At 42.0% G+C, this 20766-nt stretch overlaps 1 protein-coding gene across 2 annotated transcripts in view; it reads left to right on the forward strand.

Moving 5' to 3' along the window:
• Positions 1-240: 240 nt before the first annotated feature.
• Positions 241-20766, forward strand: part of LOC143983256 (lysozyme g-like) — a 37911-nt gene continuing 17385 nt past the window's right edge. The window contains exons 1-4 of one of the 2 annotated variants that reach the window (XM_077482729.1): positions 328-354; positions 6748-6815; positions 10289-10311; positions 17807-17887. In XM_077482729.1, the coding sequence (XP_077338855.1) occupies positions 10308-10311; positions 17807-17887 (85 nt within the window). In that variant the 5' untranslated portion in view covers positions 328-354; positions 6748-6815; positions 10289-10307. Of the gene's footprint in view, positions 355-6747; positions 6816-10288; positions 10312-17806; positions 17888-20766 lie in introns of both variants that reach the window. The other variant, XM_077482728.1, reaches the window with a different exon arrangement.

Here is a 20766-nt window from a genome sequence, read left to right on the forward strand (position 1 = left end):
TGCATCACAAAGTACACACATCTACTTAAGCCCCATACACACTATCAGTTTTTCTGCTGATTTTTTTTTTTCATTCAGATTTACCAAAACCATATAATATGAGGTCAAACCTTAGGAGTTTCAATTTGAGCTTTGAAATAGGACGTTTCCTCTAAACAAAAATGCATGTGAAGCACTGACACCTTCCTGCACGTGGAATACTGGAATTTTTTCTTTTTCCAGGAAACAATCTGCAGCTTGTTATTTTCACTTTCACTACCAGTGGGCAGGGCACGCCGTCTCTATAAATAAGAAAGATGTGTGCCAATCCCTTTGTATTACAGAAAGGGAGGCTGTGCAAGTTATCTAGAAGAGGTAAGTGCATGAGATAAATGGACACAAATGTTGGTCTGTATGTATTCTAGATTTTACAGATATGTTATGATCACAGTTATTCTGTCAGTTGCAGAGTAATTCTTGGGGAAAATAATGAAAAAACAAAAATTGAGCTTTTCAGTAGTAAATATATGCTAACATTTCTCAGTATTATATAAAAAGATTGGAAACTACCGTAAATGGTTTACATAACTGGTGATAAGTATACAGCAGCACTGCTATTATTTAAAAGGATTTTTATTTTATTTTTTTTGGATAAAAGTACAGGGAGATACAGAGAAAAAGAAACAAACCGTGCAATCCCTCAGACACAGCTGGGGTTCATCATGGACAGTGAAAGGAAGAATCTACTCTTGCCATCATTTTACCACGATTGGCGTTTTTACATTTTTTTTATGCTTTTTTTTTTTTTGGACAATTTGTTGTTGAGTAGATTAAAAAATGTAAATTGCGACAAAAAAAAAAAGCATAGATGTGAACGTGTCCCATAGGAAACCATGTTGAATTAAATGTAGTGCATTTCTGCAAAAAGCACCAAAAAACACATAGGTGTGAACCGAGCCCGATTGTGTGAAGTATACGTGTTAAGCTGGTCATAGATGGGTAGAGTTTCAAACAAAAATTCTTAGGAAAAGTCTTTAGAGAATTTGTATGAAAATTCCCAGAACTCCTTTGCCGTTTTAAAGTTTTTTAGTTTGCTTTTAACTTTTGATTTTGGAATGAATGAACTTTACCGAAAGAAAACCAAATACACTGTTAGAAATTAACTAATTCAATAAAAAATTTCCAACCTGCTCCTTCGAATTTTCTTACCACTGTGGTTGAAAACGAATGCCGGTTTGTACCACTAATGATTGGAAAAACGAACAATCTCTCTTAGAACATTCTTTTCCCAAGAATTTTCTTTTGAAATTCTACCCATCTATGGCCAGCTTTAGTCTGATTTCCTGAAAGAAGTATCTTGTATTTAGAAGGCAGATCTTTACTCTTTAAAGGGCCACATGATCTTCTTATGCCGCGTACACACGATCGGAATTCTTGTCGGAAAAAGCTATGATGGTTTTTCCGATGGAATTCCGCTCAAACTTGGCTTGCATACAAACGGTCGCAAACGTTCGCTGTACTTTCGACTGTCAAGAACGCGGTGACATACAACACTACGGCGAGCCGAGAAAATGAAGTTCAATGCTTCGAGCATGCTTCAAATTGTTTCCGAGCATGCGTAGGAATTTTGCGCGTCGGAATTGCTACAGACGATTGGGATATCAAATCGAAAAGTTTTTTGTCAGAAAACTTTTCGAACCTGCTCTCAATCTTTTGCTGGTGGAAATTCGGCCAGCAAAATTCCGATGGATGGATCATACACACGGTCACATTTTCCAACGAAAAGCTCTCATCGGTCTTTTGCTGGCCGAATTTCCGATCGCGTGTACGTGGCATTATACTTTCTTATATATGATGTTTTTAATTGCCAATCACTATGAATATTGCTCACTGAGCTTTGCTACTCTCCGACATGCAGCATTTTCTAGTACAAAACCCCTTTCAGCTTAGGGCTATGCAGGCATAGAAATCTTTTTGTTACCTGGAGAAAAAAAAAACAATTGAATCTTCTGGGGGGGTTTTCGTGATTTCAAAGCCGCAGATCAGTATGATTTGGATCTCTGATTTTCATTATGGCTTATGTCGTAATGAAGTCCTAATGAAATTGCAAATAAGTAGTGCAGAAACCTTTTTTCAAAGTCGCAATGATTTGAATGTTTCCATTGCTGGCAATGGGGTGCGGCACGTCATGCAATTTTGAACTGTCAAATCGCACTGGTGTGAACGAGGGCAAAATTCAAACTCCTTTGTTAAAACTAAAAAAAAAACAGGACACTCGTGTCTTTGTCAACTTTCTCGCGGGATCCTGGCAAAGCCAAAGATCCCAAATGTAGCCCTGCCCCCGTGGGGTTGCTACGTGTTACAGCATTCACACATTTCACCCTGCTGCCAGACATCCATTAGACACACTTCTCAGCCAATGAACAGTCTCTTGCTTGTTTTTGTTAGGGGATTGGGCGTGGCTTAAATACGTTGAATATTGAGGTGGGTTAAAGGAACATGGTTAAATAGAGTATAAAGCGGTATTAAACCCGCAAGCAATTATTATATTTCAGCTTACCAATTCTTAGATGCAATGGCTGCATTTGTTTTCTTTTTCTTTCTTTTTTAGGCTTTCTTCTTTTCACCTGGTGAACCAGCCAGTATGTTTTTTTGTTTTTCAAAAGAACAAGCTGTCCTGCAGATGTAGCAGTTAAATTGTTGAGACAAACCATTTACCACTGACAGGGGTGCTTACAATGATCAGCTTTTATTTATGCAAGACCTTTATTCTGAAAGAAAAATTCTGCTGCAACTTCTTATCAAGTGTTAGTGTATTTAAATCTGCTAGTCCATCTAACACTCCCCTCCCTCCAGATTGACAATGCTGCTGTTCAAAATGTGCCCCCCATTTCTCTTTCATCAAGAGTTGTGTCTCGCTAATACAGGAGGTATTATACTGACCACATCACCAGGTGAAAAAGCCTTAAAAAAAAAACAAAAAAACGAATGCAGCCACCACATCTAATGATTACTAAGCTGCAATATAATACATTTTTGATTTTGGGTTTAATACAGCTTACCAGTGGAATATACTGTGCCAACCCCCCATCTCTCTGTCAGTCCCCCTCCTTTCTCTCTTAGCCCCCTCTCAACCACCCTCTCTCCCCCAACTGCCCTATCTCAGTCTGCCCTCTCTGTCCACCACCCTCTCTCTCATTCCCTCTCTCTCTCAGCCCCACTTCTCTCTCTCAACCACCCTCTTCTCAGCCTGTCCTCTGTCCACCACCCTCTCTCTGAGCCTCTTTCTCGCTCTCTCTTTCAGCCCCCCATCTGTTTTAAGCAGAAACACTGCACATACTGACTCCTACCACCATGAACACTTCAAATCAATGAAGTGGTCATGGTGGTTAGTGTTCCTATAATATCTTTCAGAAGAAGTAAACCTCTGTAAACTTATTCCATTTCATTTGATCATCCTTTAGTTGTGTTAAATTGGTGTTGGTGTGTGTGTGTCGCCACCTCCCTGAAATTCATTTTTGCAGGTTGGGATGTCTGCAAGTCAGTGTGAATGCAGCCTGAAGGCTTTATAAATAGAGCGTGATGGCACCTGCACACGCCAACCTCTGATGAAGCCCCATCTTGTAGGCTTGTATACTAGAACTTATGCCTGGTTGCTGTATGATCCTGTCACAAATCTCTATGCCACTCATTTTATGTGAGTACAATATTGCTGTACAGTTTAATACAGCATTATACAGAGAGCACTAGGCGTGATTATTTTTGTCTCTAATAGGAAGAAGAGTACATTATTGACCTAAAGAGGGAAACATCCTGCTGCTGTGATAGGCACTGGTGTCACTGGGGGGGAGGGGGGCATGGCCCCCCATTAAACTGTGCCCCCCAACTAAAAAAATGGACACTGGGAATGTAGGGAACATGTATGGACTGAGCCGCTGCGTTTCTGGCTCCAGCTCCGCCTCCACCTCCTGAGTCTACTCCTGGCCACTGGTTGCTATAACCGCCTCGTGTCTAGCAACCAGTGACGTCAGAGCCGGTGTTCTCCAGAGAAGTTTCCCCCCATTGGATAGTGTCCGCCCCATACTGCGCAGGCGCAGCGCTTGCACAGAACAGAGAACAAGGAGATGCCGAAAGTTCTTTGTAGATGAACGGCGCCTGTGCACTTAATAGTACCTTCTGCCCTGAGTCCAGGTTCAAGACCCACCATGTAAGTGGACATGCGGTAGATGATGTTAAACAGCACTTAGTAAGAGGGCCGCTTGCCACACTTCGGGCACGGCCTCACTTTGCTCTGCAAGTTTTTATTATAACTCTATGTCCACTTGGGTGGTGGGGCTTGAACCCGGACTGGCGCCGTTCATCTTCGGAGACTTTCGGCATCTCCTTGTCCTCCGTACTGCACACTATCCAATGGGGGACAGTATTCGACAAGACAGCGGCAGAAGGGGGAGAAGGAGCGAATCGGCTGTGTATCGTTCAGTGCGAGAGAGGAAGGAGGGGAGAGAGAGACCTCAATGATGACTCTCGGGCTCTGAGCTGTTGAAAGAGACGCTCAGAGTCATGCTGAAAGGCAGACTGCATTCAGCACTGACAGGAGGCACTAATGGGGTCTGCTGCTACCAGTGACACTCTCGCCCCTCAGCCTGCCCCTGTGTGTCCAGAGATGGCAAACAGAATCCCAGGGGCAGGGCTAGAGGATCTCATTCATGTGCCCCTTGCAGTATAAGGAGGGAGGGATCCTGGAAGCACCTGCTCAGTTTTATCCAATCATGCTGTGCTTCTTCTACTACAACCCCTCCCACTTTCCCTGCCGCCTTGTTTTAATTTCAGGCAGCTCCAGCAGAAGAAGAAGCCAGACCCCTCAGCTTTATAACTCCCACATGAGTCACTTTTTATGTATACTTTAACCACTTCAGCCCCGGACCATTTTACTGGTCAAAGACCAGACCACTTTTTGCGATTCGGCACTGCGTCGCTTTAACTGACAATTGTGCAGTCATGCGACGTGGTTCCCAAACAAAATTGGCGTCCTTTTTTTCCCACAAATAGAACTTTCTTTTGATGGTATTTGATCACCTCTCCGGTTTTTATTTTTTGCGCTATAAACAAAAATAGAGCATTGTGCATTATTTTTTACTTTTTGTTATAATAAATATCCCCCAAAAATATATAAAAAAAACATTTTTTTCCCCTCAGTTTAGGCCGATACGTATTCTTCTACATATTTTTGGTAAAAAAATTGCAATAAGCGATTATTGGTTTGCGCAAAAGTTATAGCGTTTACAAAATAGGGGATAGTTTTATGGCATTTTTATTTATTTAATTTTTTTTTAGCTAGTAATGGCGATCAGCGATTTTTATTGTGACTGCGACATCATGGCGGACACGTCAGCCATTTTTTACACATTTTTGGGACCATTGTCATTTCTACAGCAATCACTGCTATATAAATGCAGTGATTCCTGTGTAAATTACACTGGCAGTGAAGGGGTTAACCAGTGGGTGGCAGTGTAGGGATTAAGTGTTCCTAGGGGTGTGTTACTAACTGTGGGGGGCTGGGCTTTCATTTAGTGAACACTGATCTCTGCTCCAATCACATGGAGCAGAGATCAGCATCACTAGTTGCTAGGCAGAACAGGGAAATGCATTTACAACGGCATTTCTCCGTTCAGCCACCCCGAGAGACGATCACGGGACCCGAACGGACTCACGTGGGTCCTGACCTGCACGCGAGCAAGGGGAAAACATGCTCTTATAAGTTATGTATGTTGTAATTACCAGGCTGTTAGATGTTCAGCATCAGAAGACAGAACACATACACCTCATACATTGATTTATATCAGCAAAAATCATGTTTATTATAGAGACTTCTGTGATAGGGAGAAAAGAATTCATGAAATCTGTGTGTTCTGTCCATTTCCTGTCTCTGCCAGCTCCATCTTTAACCCTTTTGACTCCCACACACTAGTTTTTCCCTCTGAAGAGCAATCAACATTTAGATTGCTCTTTAGGAAACATTAGGCAGATGGTGAGAAGGGGTTGTATCACCTCCTTCCCACCTACTTTATCTCCTTGAACCCCACATTAGTACACCACAACTGTGCACTGCAGAGCAGCCCTATTCACTTGAATGGGTTGGTAGCGCCTGCCAAAGCCAAAGGTTCTTACCATGACATAAAACGTCAAGACTACAGCATGTGTACACCTCCAGCTACTGCCTATGCAGCTAAAAGGGTAGCAGTTGGTGGTAAAAACGTGGCTCAATTTAAGTATTTTACAGCCCCCTAACCACTAGTGTGAATGAGTCCAAAAATTGCTGGTGTGGTGTCACAATCAATCTCAATATAATTAAACATTCCCTCTCCCTCCTTATGTTATCATAAAGGTTTTTTTTTTTACTAATCTGATATATATGCCACCAATGTAAGGGCATGTTTACATTTGCAATAAGGGGGCAAAAAAGTAGGAATTTGAGCCATGGTTTTATTGTCCCCTGAACCACTGGTCATGATCCCTGCAGAGCCTGAACCAGCTCTGTGACATCAGCTGACAGCGGGTTTTTGCGGAGGGGCAGAGCTAAAACAGTGATATACAGAGTGGTGTGCACTTTGTGAATTGTCTGTGGTGTAAGCTTATTACTGGTTGGAAGCCTCTGTGGAGGCTCTCAACATTTAGAGTTAGGACTACAGAAAATGGGGTGCCTTGATGGGGCTCTGTAGCTTATGCATGCATTTGCACATGTATGCTGACGAAACCCCTGTTTTTTAGCACACACTGTTGGACAGAATAATTGAATTGGTTAGCAGGCTGGTCAGTAAGTTGTCTGTGGGCTGGTGGTAAGTCAAGCTTGTTTTTTTCCTCTGTATATTCTTGGGTTTGTTTGTGATCTGGAAATGTCTTTGGTTTTTATTTGCATGTGTTGCCCTTCCATGTGCTCCTTGCTGCAAAGGGCAGTTATAGGTGAGGGCAGCGGCCATTTGTTTGTACTGAAATTTGAAAGTACAATACTTGAACTTTCAAATCTTTTTTTAATTTATTTTATTCTTGAAATATATAGGTATGGGCATAGAATTGCGTCATAGTTGGCCCCTCTACTTTTGTCACTGTCCCCCCATGTGCCCCCCCCCCTAAATATGAAAGCTGGAGACACCACTGGTTATAGGGAACCCCTGGACCAACAGTAAGGTGTTATACATCTGGCATGCTTAAGGCCTCTTATAACAAAGGTCTTTGGAGGGGGAGCGCATTTGTTTGTCTGTGTAGAGACATGTGGTGCATATAACAGAAGGAATGTCGTTGGGTGTCCCAGGCACTTTTATGTGTTTTGGTGTAAGACCCTGTGACGTTTCACTTTTGCTAGACCTACAGGTGATACTCGAAAATTTAGAATATCATGCAAAAGTTCATTTATTTCACTAATGAAACTTAAAAAGTGAAACTAATATATGAGAGAGACTCATTACATGCACAGCAAGAAAGTTCAAGCTGTGTTTTGTCATAATTGTGATGATTATGGCTTACAGCTCATGCAAACCCCAAATCCACAATCTCAGAATATTTTAATATTGTGAAAAGGTGCAATATTCTAGGCTCAAAGTGTCCCTCTCTAATCAGCTAATTAAGCCATAACACCTGCAAAGGGTTCCTGAGCCTTTAAATGGTCTCAAAGTTGTGCAGAAAACCCTTCATTGACACCCTCCATAAGGAGGGAAAGCCTCAAAAGGTAATTGCAAAAGAAATGGGATGTTCCCAAAGTGCTGTATCAAAGCACATTAATAGAAAGTTATGTGGAAGAAAAAGGTGCACAAGTAGCAGGGATGACCGCAGCCTGGAGAAGATTGTCAGAAAAAGGCCATTTAAAAGTGTTGGGGACTTTTTCACAAGGAGTGGACTGAGACTGGAGTCAGTGCATCAAGAGCCACCACACACAGATGGATCCTGGACATGGGCTTCAAATGCCGTATTCCTCTTGTCAAGCCACTTCTGAAGAACAATGTCAGAAGCGTCTTACCTGGGCTAAAGAAAAACAGACCTGGTCTGTTGCTCAGTGGTCCAAAGTCCTCTTTTCTGATGAGAGCAAATTTTGCATCTCATTTGGAAACCATGGGCCCAGAGTATGGAGGAAGACTGGAGAGGCACACACTGCAAGATGCTTGAAGTCCAGTGTGAAGTTTCCACAGTCTGTGTTGATTTGGGGAGCCATGTCATCTGCTGGTGTTGGCCCACTGGGCTTCATTTAAGTCCAAGGTCAACGCAGCCGTCTACCAGGAGATTTTGGAGCACTTCATGCTTCCTTCCATATATGAGTTCTATGGGGATGTTGACTTAATTTTCCAGCAGGACTTGGCACCTACCCACACTGCCAAAAGCACCAAGAAGAAGAAGAAGAACGGAAGGCGGCGACGGCGACAGAAGACCGGGCCACCGCCTGTAAAAGAGCTATAAGAAGGCGCGGTGGCCCGGCAGAAGAACCGAAGAGGGGGACAAGACCCCCGAAGTCGGGAGAAGAGGCCGGCGGCGGGGAGGAAGAAAGCCGGACTCCTCCGCTAGCAAAAGAGCTACAAGAAGATAGCGGAGGAGTCCGGCGAGAAGACCCCCGAAGACGGAAGACCCCCGGAGCTGTGCAATAAAATATTTTATCTCGTGTGTTGTGTTCTTTTTTGGGTACTTTTATTTTACAGGTGAATGGGTAGGGGTACATTGTACCCCATACTCATTCACATAGGGTGGGGGGCCGGTATCCGATAAGCCCCCCGCCCGCAGACCCCGACAACCAACGGCCAGGGTTGTCGGGAAGAGGCCCTTGTCCTCATCAACATGGGGACAAGGTGCTTTGGGTGGGGGGGCCGCGCAGCACCCCCCCATGTTGAGGGCCTGGTACGGCTCAGGAGGGGGGGCGCGCTCGCTCGCCCCCCTTTCCTGGCCGGCCGGGTAGTGTGCTTGGACAAGGGTCTGTTGTGGACTTGGGGGGAACCCCCACGCCGATTTTTATCGGCGTTGAGGTTCCCCTTTAAGTTCATACCAGGCGGCGGAGCCCGCGACGTCTCCTTCGTGGGCCCCGCCTACCTGGAGACGCGCTCGAAATGAGCAGACTTTTCTCCGGGCGGGAACAGTTTGCTCATTTAGAAAGTACAGCGGACTGGCCCACACACGGGCGGACTGTCCGCTGAAACAAAGTTTCAGTGAACAGTTTTACGGAAATTCCGTAAGACTTTGTTCGTCAGACAGTCCGCTGAAACTGTCCGCTGAAGCCCACACACGAGCGGACTGTCTGCTGAAACACTGTTCAGCGGACAAAGTTGGGCGAACAGTCCGCCCGTGTGTACGCGGCCTTATACTTTTCAGAGTTCCAATATTCTATGTACAACCCTTGTTTTATTGATTGCATGTAATATTCTAATTTTGTGAGATTGTGGATTTGGGGTTTCCATGAGCCGTAAGCCATAATCATCACAATTATAACAAATCACAGCTTGAACTATCTTGCTTTGCATGTAATGAGTCTATCTCATATATTAGTTTCACCTTTTAAGTTTCATTAGTGAAATAAAATATCATGGAAAAGTTAATTTAATATTTCGAGTATCACCTGTATAATTCACTGTTCATGGGCTTATTGTGGCACACTTTAGCTGTTGCATGATTAATGCTTTGGGTAGTCTAATACTGGCCATACACTAACCGAAAAATTGTTCGAAAATCTGTCATTTGGACCATTCGTTTGTTTTTCGTCCAGTTAATGGGCACAAATATAAAAATCGGTTTCAACTTTTTAGAGCTGAAAAATCAAAGTAACAGGTTGGAAAATTCTGCCGAATGAATGATTAATGTGTTTCTCGCCCAAACTGTTTTCATTAGGCATATGTGACAAAACAATAAAAAAACTGATTCATTTATGTCCATTGAATGATGTATCACTCTCATGACCAAATGTGCATTATTCGAAAATGAGTTTTAACGATTTCTCCCCTATAGTGTATGGCCAGCATTACTTATAGCGCTACCATGAATAATTGTTTATAATTATACTTTAAAACGGATCAAGTGCTGCTTGCTTCAAGATTTTCAAAAAATATGTGCTGTGAAATATGGCAAAAAAAAAAAAAGAAAATATTTTAATATGAGTAGATTAAATAACATATTAATCAGCAGTGGTGAGCATACGGTTATTTTTTTTAAAAAAAAGTGTGTAAGTATTTTATTAGATTACATTCTCTGTATAATTACAATTTTATAAATTTTATAAAATGACAAAACTACAATTGTTGCCAACTGATTTTAATGATAACATTATGTTTTCTGTTACTAGGAAAATTTGAAAAGCCATCATGTGTGAGTATTCAATCGTCACTATCAAAATGTTATCTTTGGAGACTATAGAAAGCTGATGTTATACCAAAGCAGGGATGCCAAACTGGCAATGGACAACACACAGAAATAAGAACATCCTTTCCTAAAACTAGTTAGGCTGTCAGAATTTGATATCCCTAACAAGATGATCATTCTAATTATTTTGTGGCTATTTTAAATACCTAAAGGCTTGTAGTTTGGTTTGATCAGAAAATCCATTAACATCCGGTTAAATAGGTAGTTGAATGGTGTGAGTGTCCCAACTAGACATTTGTGGATGTGCTTCAATTGTATGACAATTTGTAATGGACAACTGTAGAAAGTCCATTTTATAATAACAGATTTATTCAATAGGTAGGAGTAAAAATCAGTGAGGTGACAGGTGCAGTAATCCATAGCAATCAATCAGTTCAGGCCTCATTCACATATGGCTTAGTGGGAACGTCGGTTCCTGCTAGCGATTTGAAAAGCGAGATTCACTTGTGTTTCTGCATGTTCTGCTCATTCACTTGACTGGGTTGCCCTTGCACATTTGTCATGCCAAAGAAGCACAGGGACCACATTTTTGGATTTGGGATGAATGGCACCCAAAACGTTTGTTGTCCATTTTTCTGCGATTTGGAATCACAGGGAGAATTGTATCTGTTCTGCTCACAACTCCTTATAGCCCAAGTGTGACTGATGTGTTAAGGATAGTTTCACTGTTGCAGCCAAATTCCAGCAAGGAAATTTTGCATAGTTCTTTTTTGTCTTTAGAGGGGCAGGGAAGCTGTGTTTGCCATGCCATGTCTGTACTGTGCAGGTAGATATCATTTAATCAATTGTACTAGATTTGAACACTGACTGTTTTAGCAAAAAGTGTAAAGCCCCGTACACGGACAGAATGTCGGGAGATATTTGCAGGTACAAAAAATACCAGCCAACATTCTTCTAGTGTTTATGTCTGTCTGGCAGAAGCTGGCCATTTGGATGGGGAGTTATCACGGATCTCCCTGTGTGGCTTTCAATAAACCAGCTGACAGCTGCTTCTACTTCCCTCCCCCCCCCCCCCCCCCCCCCTGTGGCTTTCAGCTGCTTTACTGAAATCCACACAGGGAGATCTGTGATTGTAACTCCCCCCACCGCCGCACCAATCGTCCCTGACTGTCCCCTGTATCCTCCTCCGGTACCATTCTGTGTCCTCCCTGTGCTGCTCCGACTCCCTGTCCCAGATCTTTCAGGATGGAGAGCAGAGGAATGAGCCGGTAAATATGTCATTTACTGGCTCCTTTCTTTTCTGAATGGACAGAGTCACTGACTCTGTCAATTCATAACTGAGCATCGTAAACTGTGCTTACAATGCTTCCGTTTATGAATGGAGAGCGGTCTCCTGTCCATTCATCTTCAGCGCAGCTGAGGCTGCAGTGAAAGGGACTGGGGAATCTGTGTCCTCAGTCCCTGTCTCAAAAGGCGGGAGATGTCAGGGGTCTGTTTATATGCAGTAAATATGTGGCGCTATCTAGCCCTAGAAATCCTATTAATGAACACTAACTCCACAAATAAAATATTCAATGTGAACCTCAAAAAATAAACTTCATATAAATTTCAAGTGCATGCAGGTGTTATAAATTAATTTCAATGATAGCAATATTAACAATAACCTAACTTCTAGTGCATATTTCTTTTACAGGTGCATAAATCCTTTAAAGTGCAAAACAATGTAAAAATTGCAAAAAATACAAACAAACAATGCAAATACTCCCAAAAGTGCAGAAAATGCAAAAAGTGCAATAATTTATAAAAAAAAAAAAAAAATACAATATAATAATAAATTGTCCAGGTTTAAAGAAGAGTAATCTCTACATAATCAAATAATCATTGCAATAGTTCATAAGTGAAATAAAGTGCAACAACCAAGTGCAAGTGCAGCAAACGATCGGTGTGTGCAGACCAACAGGCAATGTCTGATCTGTCCAATCTGTGGTGCGCCACCTGTTTCCCCCAGCCTCTCACCTCTAGTAATGCCCCCCCCCCCCCAGGCCTAATAGAGCTTATGGTCAGCAACTGGTCCCCTCACACGATCAGTCTTAAAGGAGTTAACAAGTTTAGCAGGGTCCAGTCCAGCCCTCCGATCTCTGGACTCAACGTTAATATCCCAAAGAAATGGTGCAATAAGGAAGGGATGGGGGCTCCAATTTATAGTAATTCAAAATTAGATTTATTCCAACACATACATAGACCTACATTTAAGAATGGTAAATAGCGAATCCAAAAGAAATACTTCCGGCCTCGGCCACGACTGGAAGAGATAATGACACCTGGCTCCTCCCAGATGCGTTGCGTCACTGCTCATGTGACTTTATCAAAGGGTCAAGGAGTCAGGTGTCAGCAAGCTTATATAGTCTCTACCGCTGTCATGGTGACTGCGGTGAATTAACATTGTATGCGTCAATTAATACTACTAATCATCCAGTCATAATATAAAATAGTACTAAGAATATTGTAAGAGGTATTAAAATTCTAAAAACGATCTGTCCTTATTCAAAATCAATTCATAACTATACATACAATACATATTAAGCATTTTAGATGCCATCTGGTGGTCAGAAAAAAAATATTAGACATCTTAAACGCTTTGTTGACATCTATTGGAAGCATGTGATCTAGCACTTCTTAGACCAAAAAATCTTCAATTTAAGGGTTATAACCAGCAAAAAACCTTCAAGTCTCACTATTGCCATCTAGTGGAAGTTCTCCAAATGACCTCTCTAGACAGATAAAATGCTATTTTACTAAGGTCAAACAGGAAAAAATTACATAAACCTGAAGGACTAAGATAACCTAAAATGAAAATCCAAAAATTATATATATATATATATATATATATATATATATATATATACACACACACACACACACACGAGAGAACCAGACTCATAATGCCATATAGTGGTAAATAAAAATACACCATCTATAAAGGACAATGAGTAATAACTATAAAAAGAAGACCTAAAACTACTATTAAACCCCATAAATATAATTAAAATTATTTAATAATTAGAGATAAAGCAGTTAAGATCAAATTTGACGTTATGTCCCAGAGGTGTTAAAGTGCATAATTCATGTATCCATTTATATCCATGTATTTATTATCACCCCTCCAGTGGGGCTTATACTTTTCTATTCCGCACACCTGCAGTGATGAAGGGTCTCTTTTTTGATATTTTGCATAGTGTCTTGACAGACTATGCTTTTCAAACCCTTTTTTTAATGTTCTGAACATGCTCCCTCAGCCTCTTCCATAGTTCTCTCTTAGTTCTGCCTATATACCGGATGTGGGATGGACACTCCAAAAGATACACGACTCCTTCACTATGACATGTTATAAAGTCTTTTATTGTATAGTTCTTTAAAGTCACAGTTGACATGAAAATGGATTTCTTTTTCATACTTTCCTTTGTGTGTCGACACGTATAGCAATTTTTGCAGGGGTAAAAGCCTTTCTCCTCAAAAAAGGAGAAGGCTTTCTTAGCCAGGGGGTCTAAAACATTTTTATCCAAACAATCTGAGGGTTGGGGCCCTCCTATTAGGTGAATTTCGATCTTTCTGGAAGGATAGTACCTAAATGTCGATCTTTTCTGATAATATCCTAATATTTTTTTTAAAATTCTCTCAATTTGTATATACCGGATGTTGTAATCCATGACAATAGGTATTTTCTCTTGATTGTCTATTTTTTTGATGGTTTCTTGAATACATTTTCCTTTATTTGTGCCACGTCTAATTTTTTTCTTCAATGGATACAGCCTGATATCCTTTTTGTACAAACCTCGCTCCAATCATTTCTGCTTGTTCTAAATAAGTCTGTTTAGTGGAGCGGTTCCTTTTCAGTCTGATCAGTTGCCCTTTTGGTATATTTTCTAGCCATGTGTTATGATGGCAGCCATTGAGGGGCAAATAACTATTCCTGTCTACTGTTTGAAATAGGTTTGTGCAGACAAATTGTTTCCTTCTTTTTCAATTACTAGGTCCAGGAAATTAATTTTATCTTCACTTATCTCCCAAGTGAGTTTGATGTTTTTATCATTGGTATTCAAATTAAAACCAAAATCAATTAAACTCTCTCTGTACTTTTGAATAATGTAAGTTGATGTGGTATATTGTCATACAAGGACTCTTCTTCCCATTCTGCCATGTACACGTTAGCAATGCTGGGAGCTTATTTAGCACCCTTTGCAATCCTGCATATTTGCTTGAAATAGATATTATTAAATCAGAAATAATTAGAATCTAGACTGCATCTCAAACAGTCCAGCAAAAACCTCCTCTGTATGCATTTTAAATCACTCAAATTTCTAAGGGCCCATTTAGTCGCTTAAATTGCCTCTTCATGGTTTATAATTGTATATAGGGATGCAACATCTGCAGTGGCCAAATATACCGGTCCATCCAGTAAGGAAATATTTAATAATTGAATGAGATGTTTCGTATCTCTCAGATATGACCTTGTTTTCTTCACTACTGGTTGTAGGAACTAATCGATATATTCCCCCATCCTGGCACCCACTGAGTTGATCCCATTAACTATGGGCCTACCCGGGGGTTTATCCTTGTTCTTGTGGATCTTAGGTACTGTGTAAATGACTGGTATTCTACATACATTGGGCTGTAGATATTTTGTTTCTTTTTTATTTAATATGCCCTTTTCTGACCCCTTCTGGATTACCCTAGCCAGTTCTTTCTTGTATCTCATAGTCGAGTTACTTGGAAGTTTCTGATATGTTGTGTCATCATTCAATTGTCGATTCAATTCATCATTATAGTCAACTTTTGATTGTATGACTATGGCCCCTCCTTTATCCGCTTGTCTTATGACAATATCCTTCCTGGATTCCAATTTTCTTATACCACTTTTTATATCACTTGGATCAAAAGCCTTTTTTATTTTCAAATCTTTTAGATCCTTTAAAACCTTCCTTTTGAATACCTCAATGTGTCCATCATTCCAAGCAGGTGGATTGAAGAGCGATTTGTTTTGTAAATTGCTAAATAGGATACCATTGGTTTCGGGTATATTCTTTCCTCTACCTCTTCCAGGATCACTAAGCATATACTTTTTTATGTTAAGGCTTCTCACAAATGTATTAATATCCGCGTAAGGATTACATTTATTGAGATTCTTTTTTGGAGCAAATTTTAACCCCTTATCTAGTACTTTAATTGCCTTCTGCGTTAATACTACCCCACTGATATTGATGATTCCATCTCCTACTATTCTCTTTTCCTTTTGTTTTTGACCCCTGTTTGGCATCCTCTTCTCGTTTTTCATTTCTTCCACTTCTTTTCTCTACCGATTTTCTTGGAGTTTTCCTCAGGCGATCTTCCCTGTCTTGATCCCTCTGAGGTTCCTGCTTCCTGTACTCACCTTTTTTGGTTCTCCTGTTTAGATAATAGTTATTATGGGGAGATCTACCTCTTCTATCATCTCTACCTGGTCTCTCTTCTCTTCTTATTCTATCAGGATTATCAGTAATTTCTCTCACCATTATCCTCATAGTTCCTCCAAGGGGGTGTGGGGGATTTTCTGATGGTAGGGTCTTCCTTTGTAGTTATATGTCCATTGTTATTCCAGAATGCCTTTTTCTAGTTATTCCCATTCCACCTTTTGTTTCTGATTAGGAGTATAGTACTGTTTTAGACCCCTGACATCTCACCAAAGCCCCCCAACAGGGTTGATAAAAAAAAAAAAAAAAAAAAAATATTTAAAACGAAAATTGTAAAACACAAAAAATTTTTTTAAAAAACACACTGACACCATCCACCCCCCAAAAAAGAAAACATTGTAAAATTATATAAAAAATTTTTTTTAAAGATAAAATTGTAAAAAAAATAAACAACTGACAGTCTACGCCTCATCAGTGCTGCATATTACTGCCACTGTCGTATGACATAAAAAAAAAAAAAGTATCGGTAATTGGTATCGGCGAGTATTTGGGGGAAAAAAAGTATCAGTACTTGTACTGGGTCTTGAAAAAGTGGCATCTGTGCACCACTAGTTAGTACAGCGTGTCCCGACCGGAGCTGCCCCATTTATTCTCTTCATGCAAAAAAAAAAAGAAAAAAACAGTACTTGGCTTCACTACTGTATGTTTTTGAAAACTGGACTCCTAATGCAGAGACAGACCGTGCTGAGCTAGTTGATATATATATATATATATATATATATATTTATTAAGTATGCTGTATGAATAGTAACACATAACATAGTGGGGTTTTCACAAATGTAACTGCAAAAATGGAAATACACAGGGCTCGTTTACATCGGATGCAGTCAAGTGCATTTTTAAACACAGCATAAATGCAGTACAAGCACAGATGCAAGAAAAATTTATTCGAACAAGTCTAGTTTACACCACTGTAGCACTTTCATGTGTGTGTAAAAAAAAAAAAAAAGTACAGTATGCTGCATTTTTTTTACGCTGCAGAACGCACTAAAAATGCATGCAAACACACAACAAATGCGTATGCAAATGTGTGAATGCAACTTGACTAAGAAAATACATTTAAATGAAAACACAGAAGACACATTGCAAATATATTTAAATGCACAAAAAATGAGCATGCAGAAATGCACAGTGATTGCAGAGACTGTGAATGAACCCCAAAGCAGTTGAAACAATGAAAATGAGATTGTTTGCTTGCTTTAGGTTACTACTCTTTACCTTATTAAATTGGTACTATTTTTTTTTACCTTAACGCATTCCCTACATGATGGTAAAAAATGTTCCACTAACGCTTTGCTACCACCCTACCCCCCCCCCCCCCCCCCAAACACTTACATCTCACAGGAGACACAGGCAGCAGGGGGAGCCATTGGCGCCTACTGCTGTCAGTCAAATCCTGTGAAGAGGGAGCTGGGGGTACGGATGAGCTGCACTGTGTGTCTATGGACACACACACAGCTCGGCTCAGGAGTGTGCCTGCCCGGGTGCCCCCTCAGCGCACGACTTGCTGAGGGGGCACCCACAGAAAGCAGGAGCAGTCAGCATCTGCATTTTCGGGGACCGAAAAAGAGGCAGTATAACATGTTTTCTATTTTATAAAAAAAATATATTACTTTAATCCCTTTTCACCAATCAACCCCCAGCACAATGTCGCATACCAGGGATACATTTATAAATGCCCCCTCATTAAAGCCACTTTGTGAAGCACTCAATTCCCTCACTGGGTTGTGTCACTGACAACTCGTGCCACCACTGATGATTGGGAACCAATCAAAGTGGCTCCTAAACATGTGATTACTCTCAGCTATGACAGTGATCACATACAGGATGGAGCCCTCAGCTTGCAGATGAATACTGCCACTCTCAGGCCACAGTGTGATATGTCTAGGGGGGAGGGGGAGAGGCATTTGTCTACCTGAAAAAGCTTTCTGAATTTGCACACTTATCTGCCTGGATAAAAATATATTTTTTTAACTGTAACATGTCTTTCACAGCCCAATATGGTAATCTCAATCATATTCCTACTACTGGTGCCTCACTTGAAACCGGCCGTCAAGATGGGAACAATATTTCAGGTGAGTCCCACCACTTTCTGTATTTTAATGCGTATGGTTAAATTGAACTCCTGCACTGTATTTTCTGTGTACATGTACATACTTGCACAGAACTAAATGTGTATCCAAAACATTTTGGCCCCTTTCACACGGATATATATAGAGATATCTATCTAGAGAGAGAGATATAAATAATATCTATATATGTAATCTCTCACACTCTGCATCCAGTGTAGCCTGTATCTACAGGACAGCTGTAGTACAGTTGCTACTACTTCTCTGGTGGTGTACACAGTACACAATACAGTGTAGTGTGGTGACAAAACATACATCATGTCTGAAAGGCCACCAAGGAGAGGCAGACGCTCACAGGCTGCTAAAAGAGGGCAAGCAGGCTCTGTGTCTACAGTCAACAGTGCTGGCCGTGGACATGGTGCATCCGTTGCAGGTGGCCGTGGGGCATGCTTGTACATGCAGAAGAGTTGGTAGAGTGGATAACAAAGCCGCCCACATCCTCCTCATCCTCTATCATCCAGGCTCAGAGTAGTTTTCTTTCCAATGCAGCTGCCAAAGCAGCCTATTCTACCGGCTCCTTGTCCACAGTCACTCCTTCCGTAGTTCCACCATCATGCACGAAGTCCCCCGAACTATTCAACCAGTGTCGGGTACATGCTGATGGAGGATGCGCAGCGATTTGAAGGCTCTGTAATTGGTTCTCAGGTTGAGGAAGGGAGTAACGTGAGCCTAGATAGAGGGGGTTTCCAAGAAGGACAAGAAACTGGCAGTCATGTTCCCCCAGATGCAGCATACTGCCAAGTTTGCTCCAGTGACGAGGAAGGAATGGATGATGAGGTCACTGACTCTACTTGTGTGCCTGAGAGGAGGCACAACTCCAACAAGGCAGGATGGGAGTAGCTTAAGGGCAGCCACCCTACTGCATCACACCACAGAGCTCCGCAGGTGCAGGGCATTGCTGACTCCCCTCTGATTTTAAAAAGTTCCTTGGTGTGGGCCTTTTTTTTGACACGTGCAGCAGATCACACCATTGCCGTTTGCAATCTATGTCTGAAGCGGATCAAGCCGCTTGGGCACCCCATGCTTGACCAGATATACAACGACTTTCCATGCAGTCTGTTGGCAACAACACTTGAAAGACCCACATCAAAGAAAAAGGCGGACTTCTCCTTGCGCCTCATCTGGGATCTCCAACCCCACTATACGTCCGGTCCTCTCAAAAACCTGCACTGAGAGTAATGAAGGTATAGCACTAGGTGTCCCAAGTACTTGCAGCCAATCTGCTATCAGTACACCACCATCTGATTTTAGCAGGCAAATTTCCCTACCCCAGTTGCTAAACCGTAAAAAGAAATTCAGTGCCAGCCTCCACATGCTCAGCGTCTGAAAGCTAGCTTGGCCAAATTGCTAGCACTGCAACTGCGGCCCTTTCAGCAGACTTTACCCCCTTTTGTGAATTTGTGGAATGTGCTGTACCTCAATGGAAGGTTCCAAAACGCCATTTATTTTCACGGAAGGCCATTCCGGCTCTCTACCGGCATGTGGAAGGCAATGTTTTGGCCTCATTGGACAGGGCAGTCAGCAGTAAGGTGCATATTACTGCTGACTTATGGTCTAGCGGGTATAGGCAGGGATGTTACCTTTGCTTCACAGTGCACTGGGCAACTCTGCTGGCAGCTGGGAAGGATGCAGGACAGGATTCAGTATTGTTGGAGCTTGTTCGGCCACCACGCCTCCAAAATGCTAGTGGTGATTCTGCCACAGATCTCTCCTTCACCCCCTCCTCCTCTTCTTCCTCTGTGATCTCTTCTGCAGATTTGTCCACTGAACGAGCGGTGCTCCGTAAGCGTTCAAGGGGCTACACAAGCACTCGAGCAAAAAGATGCCATGCGGTGCTTGAGTAGTTCTGCTTAGGGGACAGGAGCCACACTGGGGCAGAGATTCTGTCAGCTCTGCAGGGGCAGGCTCAGAGGTGGTTGATGCCACGCCAGCTTCAGCTAGGAATGGTTGTATGCGACAATGGCCCCAACCTTCTCTTGGCCCTCTGACAGGGACACTTGACCCATGTTCCATGTTTGGCACACGTCCTGAATTTGGCGGTTCTTGAGCAGGTCCCCAGGCTTACAGGATCTCCTGAAGCAGGTCAGGAAAGCCTGTGGTCATTTCCATGGGTCATACAATGCCAGTGCTCAGTTGGCTGACATTCAAGGGGAATGCAACCTGCCCACCAACCACTTAATTTGTGAAATGCTCACCAGGTGGAACTCAACGTTGGCAATGCTGCAGTGGCTGCACATGCAGCAGAGGGCCATCAATGAGTACCTGTGTGAATATGGCACCAGGATAGGGTCAGGGGATCTTGGCTTCTTTTTGCCACGCAAGTGGTTACTGATCAAGGATGCATTGGTGTCCTGTCACCATTTGAGGAGGCCACGGGGATGGTGAGCAGCAACAATGCATGCATTAGTGATACTGTCCCTCTTGTCTTCCTGTTGGAGCACACGATTCATGGAATAATGGACATGGCACTTGAGGCAAAACAGCGGGAGGAAGATGAGCACTTCCTTACCTCTCAAGGCCCCCTTTATCCAGATAGTATTCCTGCAGGCCTGCCAAACACACAGGAAGAAGAAGAGGAGGAGGATTGTGTCAGCATGGACGTGGAAGATAACACTCAGCAGCAGTCTTTAAGGGATGGTTTTCAGTCCCCAGAAATCCAAGGAGTTGTACATGGCTGGGAGTAGGTTGTTACGGATAATGTGATCCTAAAGCCCCGTACACACTATCAGATTGTCTGCTGAGTTTTTCCTTCAGATTTATCAAAACCATGTAATATGAGGTCAAACCTTAGGAGTTTCAATGTGTATGCAATCGGGCAGGCCTTT

The sequence above is a fragment of the Lithobates pipiens genome, unplaced genomic scaffold (genome assembly GCF_037356315.1).
Source record: "Lithobates pipiens isolate NorthernLeopardFrog02 unplaced genomic scaffold, aLitPip1_a1.2 Scaffold_16, whole genome shotgun sequence".
In the NCBI taxonomy this organism is placed as follows: Eukaryota; Metazoa; Chordata; class Amphibia; order Anura; family Ranidae; genus Lithobates; species Lithobates pipiens.